The sequence below is a fragment of the Pseudorca crassidens genome, chromosome 18, assembly GCF_039906515.1.
Source record: "Pseudorca crassidens isolate mPseCra1 chromosome 18, mPseCra1.hap1, whole genome shotgun sequence".
Lineage (NCBI taxonomy): Eukaryota > Metazoa > Chordata > Mammalia > Artiodactyla > Delphinidae > Pseudorca > Pseudorca crassidens.
Genome location: NC_090313.1, coordinates 34,280,189 through 34,295,405, shown reverse-complemented (window position 1 = coordinate 34,295,405; position 15,217 = coordinate 34,280,189). Strand labels below are relative to the sequence as shown.

Here is a 15,217-nt window from a genome sequence, read left to right as displayed (position 1 = left end):
CAAAATTCTAGTGATAAACATCCTTCAAATGCTTCTAACAGAAATAGTTTGGGAGAAACAGGAGATATTTCTATTTGGCATGGTTATAGTCTTTTGTTTGGATGCATGCTAATCTATTTTGTGAGTTTTTGTGGAATGAAATATAAACTTAGAATCCAGAGACCTGAGTTTGAATAACCACTGCCAGTGACCAGCTGATTGACCTTGGGAAAGTTACTGATTCTCTCTGAGCTTCAATTCCTTAACAGGAAATTAGGGATAAGAATTTGTCATTTGATATTAGCAAGAGGATTAATTAGAATAACTCCTAGAACTGTGTTCAATTAAACTTCTTTAATTTTATTTCAAATAAAGAAATGATGATAATCATAATGCAGTTTTGAAATAAATTCTCATCAGTAACATTATCTTAGTGTGAACAAAATATAACTGATGAGGGTGAATATCTATGGCACTGGCTGATTTTGAATATTTTCGGCATCAATAGGTAGCACACTTACCTGTTGGTGGGATTATCCCAGGAGACATAAGGCCTGGGACAGAATGTGGCATGATATGAGAGTTCTCTGGGGAGGTGACACTTTGAGTCCTCTTAGGAGGCCTTCCAGGTCTAGAACTGAAACAAACAAACAAAAAATTTTTACAATTAAGCTGTTGTCTTACACATCATTTCAAAGTTGTTTCAAGTGGTAACATGGACTGTAAATAAATTTGTTTCAAGGACAGTTGCTTTTGCAGTTAGATGTAATAGACTTCCATCACTAATTAGATTACATGCTGAATTCATTTTCCTCATTGAAGATCAGCCACTCTTGATGCATAATTCATAGCCTGCACCTCGTTACCTGCTTCTTCATATTAATATCTATACACAGTTTGAATTGCCTCGTTTGCATATGCTAAAGTTCTGCATGCAGCCTTCAGCACGAAAATTATGCACTAACTTGTAATAATTATTACAGTCAGCCTGCTATTGATTTATGAGAATTTTAAAAACCAAATATGTGTAGTACTTGTAATGAATGATATTTTAAGGTTCTTCAGGAAATTAAAAGGCAATGGCTGCCTAAGGAAATGTTCTGCTTGTTTGATTTAATACTACAGTTAGCTGGGAGGTGGAATGAAAGAGTGATTCAGACCTATAGCACATTTTTCGATGATATGTTTTATTACTTCGCACTGCTAGCCTGATATCTAGATGATAGATGACAATACATATGTAATGTGTGAAAAGGTATTGCAATTTCTTTATTTTTTGTCATTTAAAAGATAAGTCAAGTTATCATTTAACCCTTATTCTATTTAAATGAATAGCCCCACTAGGTTGCCTTACTTTAAATCTGCTAAAATACATTGGAAAGGCTTCGGATTATTTGTAGAACATCATTTAGAAACTGCCAGTGTAGCATCTTATATCTGCCTTTAGGATAAATAAAAATACTTTGTGTTTCAGCAGTACTTCTCCTTTGCCTGCCTATTGTACAATGATAAGTTTTAAAGTTATAAAAGCAGAAGGTGAAAAGGATACAAGTATTCACCATCCTTGTATAAGGAAAACATGAAGAATACAGTATTAGCAACTTTTGAAACAAAGATAATTCACATTGTTGCCACTGCCTGCCTCTGTATCATGAATATACATTTATGAAAGGCTTTTCCATCATTTTTCTGGCCAATATGTGCCAGGACATATCAAAACCTCCAGATACATCCTTAATAAGTTAACATCTCCATGTCAGCTTCAGCTGAGAGCCTTTGTCTCATCAGAAGATTCAAAGATCCTACCTCTATTATTTAGTGTAAGTAATATATGTAGTCATTTAACAAATATTAGTAAGCTCTTTCTGTTTTCAAAGCAGTGCACCATGGAGGCTAATTTGGGAGAATGGGTTCTTAGTCTTCAGGAACTTATACTCTTGCCAAAGGGACATATGTGGTGCAGAAAGAACTAGGGTGCAAACTAGAATGTGCTGTGTCCTAAGCAAGTTGCAACCTGAACACTAATGGGAAGTTAGGCTGGATGATGATATGTTCCCTGTTAGAGATAAGATTTCATGGTCCTGGGAGGTTAGAAGAAAATTCTGAAGGATGGGTTGGACATGGAGAGGAAAAAGAACGGAAGAAAAGCACACTCCAGTGAGAATGTATGAAAGGAAGTGAAACATGAAAATGTATGAATGTACAAGATTTTTTCCAGTGAGTTGAAACAGGTCAAATAAAATGAGGGGCAGAAATCCATACTGTTAGACTTACTGCCTAGGGCCAGACCCTGGAGGACTTTGAACCAAGAGCAAGTAAATTGTGCATTTGCTTTGCTAACCAATAAGGACACTGCCCTGTGTATTCTGAAGCATCTCTCTGGCTACTTATTCTTATTCTTCATTATTACTCTTCATCTAAGCTGATTCCTTAACTCCTGTTATTTGCCATAAGACCATCAACAGCCCTCTGATAGTCTCCGTTCTCCCTGAGTAATCTCTTTCATAAACATTACTGATATGTTAAGAAATAACAGCTAAATATATTATCTACTGCCTAAAGCTTCCTCCTGGGATTCAGACAGATTAATGCCTGTCTACTGGAAATACCTGCTTGGATGTTCTATAATAATCTAAGACTCAGCTTGCCCAAATCTGAATTCAGCATCTTCTCCATTAAAACCTATTTTTCCTTGGTTCAGCAAAATGTCACATAATTAACTAAGCCAAAAATCCAGCACTCAGCTGTCTTTCCCTTCCTTTGTACATTCAAGCACCATCTCAATGGAAGTTATCTCTCTACCCATTCTTCCTATCCCCACACCTATATTCCAGATCAATCCCTTCCTTTCTTATTTGATCTACTATCACAGCTCTTCCAAGACATACCTCCAGCTTTGTCCCACTCTAGAGCCTCGAGTGAAGTCTAGATAACTTTCCATACTGATTTTGGAATGATTTTTTAAATGCAAATTTAATCATGTTTTCCAACTGCTTAAAGATATCAGTAGTTCCCTAGAGCATTGACACTCCTTAACACAGTACCAAGGCCTTCCAATATTTGGCCCCTGTCTACTTTTCCAATCTCTTCCTTTTATTCCCACATTCATGGTTTATATTTGGCCCTAATGAATTTATTAACAATGTCCCATGTTGCTTTGGTCTCCTCTGACACCACCTTTTGGTCTCCTATTACACTACCTCTATCGCAACCTGCCTCCTTTGCCATCAAAGCCTTTTACTACATTCCATTCTCATCCCCATTTTACCTGACTAAACCTTCATCATCCTTCTAACTAACCACTTCTAGTGAGTATTCCTTCTATGCACTATGACAGCTCATGGTGAGCAACTCTATTATAGCCCTTTCTGCCCTGACTATATTAATCTGTTTATTTGTTTCACTCCCAAGACTGTATGGCAGAAAGTATATAAAATATGTCTTTTGTCCTTAAAACAGCTCAGTGCCTGGCTCACTGTATGTATTTAAATACATTTTAACCCAATTTAGTAAGCCCAATTCTTCAAATTCCTCATCAATTCCAGTAGTCTCCATGTTTCCAGGAAATGAAAAGTGAGATGCAAAAAAAGTTTGGGATTCTGAGTCTAAAGAAGCGAAATGCACATATGAAGCTCAGAGAAAAAGAATACAAGTATTGAGAGATCTCAAGCAAGATGCTGTGGAGAAAGTGGGAAAGGAAAAGGAAGTTAAGATTTGAAAGTTTTAGTTCTTTAATTTGTTTTGCTTTTAAAGAAGGTGAAACTGTTTAGCAGTACTTTATTACTGAGGCCACAGGAGCTGTCCTCACAGCCCTCACCCTGGAAGCAGAATTCAGGCTACTAAGTGGGAACACTTTATTTCACACTGTGATTAGAAAAGACCCAGTGGGCTCTCTTTACCCCAGATAGCTCCTGCCCAATCTATCACACTGCCTCCAATTCCACTAATAGAGATTTACTGCTTTTAGTCTTGAAGCTTTAAGAACTTTTAAAGCCTTCCATTAAAATGCAAATACCCTTGGTGGTGGTAGCACCCTAAAGCCATCTACTCACACCCTACTAGGGATTACTTTACTATTAGGGGAGAGTACAATCTTGAGATATCTATGCAAAGAATTGAGAATGGGGGCAGGGGGGCGCTCCAAAGAAAGATTTGGAAGAAAAGCCAAGTCATTTATCCTTTTGCCTAAGAACAAGAGGGAAGCTCTTCTTGGAGTTATACAAGACTTCCTGGTGTAGAGGAAGTTAGACGGTTTATTTATTAACAAGACTTTCCTCTATCCCTTCAAGACCTAAGTTAGGTCCCCTTATTGACAGCCTTGATGTTTTACCCTTACTGCAGTCTTGGTCACTAACTGTTAGAGGGTTTAACTCCAGAAGATCTAGGAAGATAACTTAATTATAAAATACTTGAATATTTAAATTACTTTCAGTAGAGCTTTAGGGAACTTCCAGGAGAAGCTGTGTAGTACCATGGTCAAAAGCATGGGCTGCATTGTCTTGACACATCTAGCTTTAAATACTGGCTCCACCTCTTTACTATGAGGTGTGGCCTTGATCAAGCCACCTAATGTCTCTGAATAACTGATTAAATAAAGATTTTTTTTAAAAAGTGGACCTGCTTGCTTTGTTAGAAATAAGTTGTACTTGGAAAGAAAAAGAATAACTTAACTGAAAAGAGGAAGTGAAAGAATTAGCAAAAGCACTTCTTTTGGGAATGATCAGTTGCCTCAACAGCAGACACCTTCAAGCCTCCTTACTACACCAGTAACCCAGCTTTACCCCCAAAGGATCAGAGCAGCTGAACTCTCTTAGTTCTAATCAAAGCAGAAGACCTCACTTAAATAAATTATTACTCTTAATAGCTTGACTGAAATCAAAATTTATGACTTTGGTAATTGTTTGTGGCAAGCTTCACACATGAGCCATAGTACACCCTTTAGTATTTTCAACCATTTGCATTAAAAGAGCAGAGCAATCACTTAGAGATGGCCACACTTGGCATCTCACAGTGGATACAGTGGATTCTCACACTTGGTAGGAATCCACTCTGGCACATCCTTTCCTGCAGTTCTGATTGAAAAAGTTTTCTTTTTCAGACAGATCACTGGGTAGACGTCTCTCCTTACTCTACATCATTAAATCAGTCTCAGGCTAATTTCTCTCTCTCCCTCAACTGTACGATGTTTACCAACTCTCCCTAGTCCATTTAGTGTGCTTACTCACAGTGAAGTCAAAATCTAACTTAAAGAGGCTAAGTGCATCAAAAGAGTGAGAGGCATCTGAAATACTACAGGAAGGTACAGTACATTTTTTTCAACTCCTAACCTCCACAAACACCATTTTCTGTTAACCTCTTCAGTACTTTTGAAGAAATTAAGTTCCATTCTCCTCCTGAGATTTGGAGCAGAGAGGCCCGTGAAATCCAGAAAGAGATTGTGATGGCTATAAACTGGGAAATGCGAAAGTAGCTGCTAAACAGAAATTTGGGTTCTAAGTCCTATCTGTCTAGAGAAACGAAAGAAGGGTTCCATTCAATCATTCAATTCCTTCAACCATCTGTCTAAAAGAAAGGAGCTACTGTACAACAAGTAATGAGCTAGATATTAGAGTTTTAAAATAGAGACACTCCTTTCTTTGAGGGGGAAGATAAAATTAAATAGCCTGTGGGATAACAATTAAGAAGAAAAATACATGGCAGCAAGTGAGCATTGATTTTAGTCTTGGGACACAACAAGCATTTAGGGGTGAAGGAGTCTTGCTCCATTAATCTACAAGAGTTCATTTGCCCTCTCCAATCTATTCACCCCAGGAAAGCGCCAATTGTGTGTTTATATCTTGCATAATTTTTTCTAGTAAACTTCTACAAAACCAAGCCAAGAAATACGAGAAATATATATATTCACATATATAAGCCATATATATATTATTATTTCTGACTGAAAAAGTACACTTTGCTTAATGATTTATATACCCACTTGAACACTATGGAGTCACAAAAAGTGGGGATGTTTATGAGTAATTTATGCTAACAGAAAAAAATGCTTATGTTCTAAGTGAAAAAGCAAGATACAAACCTGCACATATGGCATACCAGAGCACAAGAGAGAGAAATTAAGTAAAAAATGCAATAAATATGCATATAAAAAAAAGAAAGACTAGAAGGAAACATAGTAGACTATTAGGAGGGATTATCACTGGATGGAGAATTACAGTTTTTCTACATCTGAAGATTTTAGTTTCTCTGTCATAAGCATGTACTACATTTAACATATGAAGACAATTTTTAAAATTAATTTGTTTAACACTTCAGTACTCTGGCCATATATTTCAAATTGTGGACAAATCACGATTCTGGCTAAACTTGATCAGTGCCTGAGGATTACCTCTAGCCATAGCAGAAACCAGATATAATTTATCCTCTTTATCTTTCTTTTTTTTTCCATATCAGTTCTAAAATATCCAATAAAAAGCAGGTGATTATATGTAAAAATATTACCCTTGTGAGAACTATAAAATTAATCTAAAATATGAAAAGTACAAATACTCATTAATATCTTCCAGATCAAATCAACCTCATGAAATAGATACATCAAAATAAAAGAACACAAAGAACTTCCCAAGATTAATGTATGTATACATTTCACCAAAAGTCATAGCAGATTTATAATACTCAGGTTATAAATGGGTAGTTTTCCCTTAGAAGGATCTTGTTAACTTGCTAGTTGAATCTTTTTTTTCAGTTTTCTGAAAGGCTGATTAGCCTTTTTTTATGATTAGCATTATTTTCCCTTTGCATGAACTTTTTTTCTACAGTTGGCAAAATTTTGAAAGATACATTACTTTTTGCAATGATGACAAACTTGAACACTTTCTCAATCTCATATCCCACATTTGTTTAGACACATTTTTGCATTTTCTGTGTAGGTGTGTGTCCCAGACATGTGTACTTCTCAGTACAAATAGGTTATGAACTAACTCATAAAAGAGATGTTTTCCACCATCACCAAAATACCGAGCCCCATGGGGCAAGCACTTGAAATTTTGCCAGCTGTACACTTGGAAAGCATACAGATTACTGGCTTATAAGCACGAAACATATAACATTCCCTCAACTCTTTACATGGCAGGTGTTATAGACTGAATTATATTCCCCCCAAATTCCTATGTTGAAGCCCTAACCCCAATGTGATGGTATTTGGAGATTGGGCCTTTGGTAGGTAATTAGGCTTAGATGAGGACCTATCAGTAAGACCCTCATGAAAGGATTAGTGTTCTTATAAGTAGAGATGCCAGGGAGCTTGCTTGCTCTCTCTCAGCCCTGTGGGGACACAGTGACAAGGCAGCTGTCTACAAACCATGAAGAGAGCCCTCCCCAAAACTGACCATGCTGGCACCCTGATCTCAGACTGTCAGCCTCCAGAACTATGAGAAAAATTTCTGTTCTTTAAGCAACCCAGTTTATGCTATTTTGTTCGGCAACCTGAGCAAGACTAAGACAGTAGGCAATTCTATACATTAACTGAACAGATACATATACAAATACACAAAATAAAATTTCCTGTAAAAGAGAGCTAAAAATAAATTTTAAAAAAGGTTCTGTGCTCAAATAAACTTGGCAAATGCCCCATTAAATTTATTAATCATACATATATTTTGTGGAAAAACTTCACAAATTCCTAAAGTCTTTTTTTAAATAAGTTTATTTGTTTGTTTATTTATTTTTGGCAGCACTGGGTCTTCGTTGCTGCATGCAGGCTTTCTCTAGTTGTGGTGAGCCAGGGCTACACTTCACTGAGGTGAGTAGGCTTCTCATTGCGGTGGCTTCTCTTGTTGCGGAGCACGGGCTCTAGGCGCAGGGGCTTCAGTAGTTGTGGCACGCAGGCTCAGTAGTTGTGGCTTGCCGGCTCTAGAGTGCAGGCTCAGTAGTTGTGGCTCACGGGCTTAGTTGCTCCGTGGCATGTGGGATCTTCCCGGACGAGGGGTCAAACCGTGTCCCCTGCATTGGCAGGCAGATTCTTAACCACTGCGCCACCAGGGAAGTCCCCTTCCTAAAGCTTTTAATATTTTTGTTTTGTGGATCAATTTCTCAGAGCTTTCACTATGCTAGAGTGTACTATAAATCTCTAAGAACATGGTGAAATAGGCATTTACTAAAACTGAGTTTACCATGAAACTTGTTATTTCCAGGGAATCTGTTTAGAGACTTGTGCTCACAGTATGATTATACTCAAATTATAAAAATTCCTCATCTCTCAACATTACGAAGCCATGCTCTGTGTCATAGGTCATATGACAATTGTCACATGAGAAGTATTCTCCAGAGACAAGAAAAGCAGCAATTCACATATTCTATAGAGTTGATATGAGTTGATAATTACTCAAAACACAAGGTTAACACGAGTAAACTGAAATCATTACAAACAGAAAACAAATAGGAGCTGAAATTAGCTACTCTTGTGAGGAGGAATTATTGCTGACTCTGACTTCAAAACTCAAGTAGTACAGGAAATTTATTTTATATGAATCCCGTTTCAAAGGTCATTGACAAAATTTCTGAGGTCTCCAGCTCTGTTGGAGCTATTAAATACTGAATAGGAATTGCCCCAAAATAAAAGTTAAAACATACTGGAATGTAACTAAGCTATACTTAAGCATTTGCATATTGTGTTAACAATTAATTACAGTCCAATATCCTAAAGAGAGTCTCTGTTTGACAGGTTACATACTTAGGATAATCTAGCCCCTAAAGTTTTTAAGTCCCCACTCCCCTTTCATAAGATCTATACGTGATAGCCACACTAAGAAGATTATTTAAAATCCATGAAATGCATTAGTTATATTAATCTTAGACTTAATATATTAATCATGGATTTCTTACTTAATGAATATATTTTTGATATTAAGTTTTTATCAAATTAGAGATCTCATATTCTCCTCTCAATTTGAGTTATTTATTCACATCAATGGTAAATTACACTTTATAAAGTATATATAGTGATTTATCTCAAAAGTATATTCATATTTTTTAAATATTTTGTGGAATTAAGAGTAATTTAATGTAATTTAAAGTTTAAATTAAAGAATATAAAATTTTAATACTATTTATTTTTACCTTTCCATTGCATACGTTATACATCAACATACATGATATCTCTTACAAAGAGGATACTGTTTGTAAATTGAATTTAATGACACATTTGTCTAGAAAGCCAAATAGTTTTAACCTTTTAATCACCTTACTATTTTCTCTACTTCCCATAAGCCTTCCAAGCTACAGATAAATCTACCCACAGCACATCTGTTTCAAAATTATCTGTAAAGAATGACTGAAATCCCCTAAGGGGAAAAATCCTAAAATAATGGGAAACAATTGTAAATGGCTTTCTTAAAGTTTTGGGATGAGTTAGTACTTTATTGGCCTCTTTCTCACAGTTTCTGTCATACTTCAAAACCATATTCTATAAAATTTAAATTTAATATTAAAAAATATTCCAGCTAAGACATTCAATATCTAAACCAATCTTTTATTTAACCTCTGGACTCCTAGTCACAAAGAAAAAAGTTTCATTTCTTGTAATTTTTCTGTTTGAATTTCAAATGACTACATCTTCTCTGCAATTAACATTGGTTATATTTTGTTTGAACCAAAAGTAACGTATTTAGTCTTTTATCTCACTGGGACATACCATAACCCTGTTCATATATGTGCAATGGCTCTGTTTTTGCAGATCATCTTGAATTTGGCCCCAATATATGTTCATTGCTCTAATCTCAAAATAATATCCAATTCTTCTCTGTAGGAGATGCCATTTCCAACACTCTGAATGCCCTTTTCCCAAATGTTTTCATTTTATTTTGGAATAGTACATTAAATAATAAAATAGTCACAGTTGTATTATGTTGTCTAACCCCTAGGCCCTGTGCTAAGTTCACTATGTCATCTAACTCTTTTAATAATCATAACACACCTTTAAGACAGGTATTATTGTTATCCTTATTTAACTGATGAGGAAACTGAAATACAAGAAAGTAAAATGCCTTACTCAATATGCCACACATAAAAAGTAATAGAGTGGAGTTGGGTAGGGGGAAGGATAAATAGGCACAGCACATAGGCTTTTTATGACAGTAAAAATACTCTGTGTGATACTATAATGGTGTATACATTTGTCCAAACCCATGGAGTGTACAACACCAAGAATGAACCCTACTGTAAAAGATGGACTTTGAGTGATTATGATGTGTCAATGTAAGTTCATCAAACGTAACAAATGTACCCCTCTAGTGGAGGATGTTGATAAAGTGGGAGGCTACGCATGTGTAGAAGGAACTATATGGAAATTCTCTGTACCTTTTGCTGTAAACCTAAAACTGATCTAAAAACAATTAAGTCTTTAAAAAAAGTAATACTTGTGAACAAAGGCAATCTGGTCTAGAAGCCAAGCCCTGAGCATGAAATCTGCCTCTGTTCCATATTTGTTGGTTAATTTAGTCAACAAACAAATGTTAATGTGCCTGACCCTCCAATGTGAGCTGGAAATACTAACAAGATACTACCCCTGACTTTAAGTAACTTTCAATCGATTTGGGGGAATTACTGGATTGGCCAAAAAGTACGGGTTTTTCCATAACATCGTAGGAAAAACCTGAATGAACTTTTTGGTCAGCCCAATAGATACATATATAGTTACAATAAATCTTGTTAAATACCTCAGGGAAGATGAGGTGTGAGCAAACAGGAATTAGTCAACTGAAGAAGAGGAGGGGTTGTTAAGTAAGAAAAGACCACAGAGGCACATCCCTGCCTTACACACACACACACACACACACACACACACACACACACACACACACACTTCCGTAATGACATGCTGAATTACTCAAACCCATGTTCATCTTTCCTTTCCTAAAATGGTTAGTATCACACAGTCTAGCACATGATCATTTTCAAATAGTTTCATAGGTCATTATCTCATCTCTCCATACTGTCTCCATTCTTCTGACCTTGAGAAAAATGTTAAGACATGTAATAGGCTCTGATTTTTGGTTAAATGTCTTCAGAACATTATGATTCATTTAATTACTTTAAATGTATCTTTTTTGTGATGTTACATTTTAGAGGAACTAAAAAGGAGCCCAAGTTGGTGTTATGTAATTAACTCTGTAGATAAAATCTGACTCCAACCAGTAGCTGATCTATCCCCCTTAAAAAAGTTTACTTTAACAGGGGTGTGTATCCATAAAAGGAAATTCATAAATGACTCAAATGAGTTTTATTTCATTTTTCTATAATATTTATAATCTCAATCTTAACCAAAGTTGCTACTATATGCTTTGAATATACGAGAAAAAATATTTTGTAAGGAAAGGATAGCTAACCAACAATAAGGAATGAAAAAGCTATAATAAGTGTGCATCAGTCTTTATGTTCTAAAGTAATCACAACCATAAATTTCTGGCAAAGTAACTAAATCTACACACACACACACACAACAACAATTTGGTATAAGCATTTTCACACATAAGTCACAGAAGTAGAAACAATATTTATCTTAAACTCTTGATCTTTTGAGATGTAGTTTCAAATGAGGGTTAAAAGCAGGATCTACTAAGCCAGAACTCAGAAAATCTTGTCTTCCTGCTTGTGAATGCAGAGGTAAGATGGCTGACTCAAACTAAAATGTGTGTTTTCACCCTTCACTGACAAGTTATTTGTTTGTTACCTCTGGAGAAAATGTACATAACTAATTTATTTGAGAAACCTGTTAGAAAAAAAAAAATACATCCTCCATTCTCCTCCACTGTGTAACACATGGGGAGCTGTCAAGAAATGTAGTTATGAAGCACAGAGATTCAGATACCAGCCCCAGAATTCAGAGATCTCCTGACAACTTTCTGATACTCCCAGGAGGATTCTGGGCCTATGAACTAATGAAAGGATTAGATTAAGACAGGCAAAGCTATGCTGTTTCTAGCCTATAGAGATTCAATAACATGCTTAATACATTACCTGACATAGATGTTACATAAGCACCAAACATTGCTATTAGTATTATTTACATTAATTGAATTCTATTTAATACTTTATGAAAATGTTTTCTTTAATGAATGGTCTTTTAATACTAATGTTTGATATTATAAAAAATTATGATGTAAACTGCCTGCACCACAGAGTTGAAGAAGACGTTGGCAAATGTCCTTTCAAGCTTGAATAGACATTGTTTTATCATGGGATTATTTCCCCTGCAATACTGTGCAGAGGCTGCTTTTAAAATCCCAATCATTATGCTAATAATTCCTATATTCTCTAATTTATTTATTCGTTCCCAAATCATAATTTAAAATACTAAAAAGTTTTGCCTTAATTTTGTTGTTTAAATTGACTAAGTAATAATAGTTTACATTTAAAGCTGGCCTATTTTTGTGCAACAGGAATTCTTTTGAGCACTTCTGAGGGCTAATTTTGTGAGATGGAGACATTATTATTTTTGTTTTATAAATATGAAAACTGAGGCAAAGACATGTTGAAATATAGTGTTACTACGAATAAAAGTATAAATTTTCTTATTCATTAGTTCAAATGGAAAAACTTTCTTGATTAAGTCTTGTGCTGGACATTTTATTATAGAGCAGTCTATTACACTTTGACTTTTTAAAACAGAACATAGAGAGTTCCATATTTTGGTCAATTTCTTTATCTTTCTCTTTGTTAGAAGACTTTCTGATATTGAAAATTCTGCCTCAGCTTCATGGTCAGAAAAACGTCTCTCAAAGTCCATGTCTATAGATCTGATGATTTACTCCATTGTGTTCCTTCCCACATTACTAGAGCCCACAGACATGTGCTGGGTAGCCACTGGGTGGTAAGACCCATCGTATATGCCATGACAGAGAGAAGGACACAAAATTGCAACACTTTCTCGAAAAGAAGCTCCTTGTTTGTAAAATATGCAGTTATTTTATGACACGAAGTCTCAAGTGATTATTTTTAAAGAGGATAAATTTTCAGATAATATAAAGAAAGAAGTGGCATTTGTGGTAAGTCTTGAAACAGGAGTGTGATTTTGACTGAGGGAGATAAGGTGAGAAGAAGGTGTTAAAGGTTTTTGAATGGCAAGGTCAAGGGCTCCAAGGCAAAAAAGTACATAGAGCATGAGGAATGGTGGGTGGGCTAAGGCTTCAATGAATGCTCCATCTGCACAGTATTTCTAGGCCATTTTGATGGATTTATTATGTTTCTTACGTGTTTTACAGTCCCAGGTGTATTGTAAGGCCTTTGAGCACCACTGTCCCCCTGCCATTTCCCATATAATGGGCAGCTAATAGTGTGTGTCCAATAGTGAAACTCAACCGAAAGGAGTGGGTAAGCTTGGTAAGTGCAGATCATGTTGTAAGAGGCAAGGCAAATATTGAGTGTCTAAATGGGACATTCAAGAAAGGAAATGTATGATCTAATTATAACATTCATACTTGTGATAGTTCATGAAGTATAATGGCCCACAATTTTGCAGATTTTCATGAGATTAGAGTGAAAATTAAGTTTGCTGCTATTGTCAAGAAAGAGATTAAAAATTTTTTTATATAGCAGGTTCTTATTAGTTATCTATTTTATACATATTAGTGTATATATGTCAATCCCAGTATCCCAATTCATCCCACCACCACCACCCCTCACTTTCCCTCCTTGGTGTCCATACATTTGTTCTCTACATCTGTGTCTCTATTTCTGCCTTGCAAAACAGTTCATCTGTACAATTTTTCTAGATTCCACATATATGTGTTAATATATGATACTTTTTTTTCTCTTTCTGACTTGCTTCACTCTATGACAGTGTCTAGGTCTATCCACGTCTCTATAAATGACCCAATTTTGTTCCTTTTTATGGCTGCTTAATATTCCATTGTATATATGTACCACATCTTCTTTATCCATTCGTCTGTCGATGGGCATCTAGGTTGCTTCCATGACCTGGCTATGGTAAATAGTGCTACAATGAACATCGGGGTGCATGTGTCTTTTTGAATTATGGTTTTCTCTGGGTATATGCCTAGTAGTGGGATTGCTGGGTCACATGGTAATTCTATTTTTAGTTTTTTAAGGAACCGCCATACTGTTCTCCGTAGTGGCTGTATCAATTTACATTGCTACCAACAGTGCAAGAAGATTCCTTTTTCTCCACACCCTTTCCAGCACTTGTTGTTTGTAGATTTTCTTATGATGCCCCCAAATTTTTATATCTAATAATAGCTGAATTTACTATGTGATTGTCATTATGCTAAACACTCTGACATGCATTATATGATTTCATCATCACAATAGCTCTATCAGATAAATATTATCATTATGCCCCTTTTACAGATGGATGGAATGATTATGGGAGGGAGAATAAGTAACTTGACTAGGTCATGTACTGAGATGAATAGAACCACATCTGACCGAGCCAGTCCACTCTGAATCACGATGCTAATCATAAAAATGTTTCTACCCTGAAGAAATTTACATCAGAAGTAAATATCCATTTGTACATGATTTTTGAAATTCACTTTCAAGGCTGTATTTCTCATCTACAACTCTAAATATATTTATTATTTTGAAATGTATTTACTATTTTGAAAGCTTGCCTCCATACCTTTGCACTTGCTATTGCTACTTTCTAGAATATTCTTCAGTAACACGTCTTTATGCCTCCTTCCCCAGCCCCCATACAACATGGCACTGGGTTCAGTTAATAGTTCACCTCCCGCACTCTGACGTCTTTTTAGCCTGAGTGTTGTTTAGGAATACCACATACTTATTTATTTATTAGTAATATCCGTCCAGATAGGCTCTATGTAGGCAAGGATATTTGAATGTGTTTTGTTCACCACTGTATTCCCAGAATATAGGAAGAGTGTCTGGCACAAAGTAAGGACTCAATAAATATCTATTAAATGAAAACAAATGAATGAGTGCATGGAGGAAAAAACAGATGCTTATTGCTGATCTATGGCCATTGAAGTCTACACTGCCTTAGTAGCTATTTAAGTGCCTGAGAGGCTGGGGCTATGGCATGTCAGAGTGTTTTGTATGGTGTCAATTTGATAATGATGATAAAGTGGAAGGCTGCTGAGTTATTGCCCTCTTTGCATTATCCTACCTCTAACTGAATGCTCTGAATCTGTCTTCGCTCTTCAAAATGATGTGGTTGGAAAGAGAATACTCCGTAAATTTTTAAGTTGATGGCAATCTGTGGCTC

At 35.8% G+C, this 15,217-nt stretch overlaps 1 protein-coding gene across 1 annotated transcript in view; it reads right to left on the bottom strand.

Moving 5' to 3' along the window:
- The window catches only part of DACH1 (dachshund family transcription factor 1), a 413,540-nt gene that overhangs the window by 238,769 nt on the left and 159,554 nt on the right, over nt 1-15,217 (bottom strand). The window contains exon 2 of the mRNA XM_067712948.1: nt 501-616. Within this exon, the coding sequence (XP_067569049.1) occupies nt 501-616 (116 nt within the window). The remainder of the gene's footprint in view (nt 1-500; nt 617-15,217) is intronic.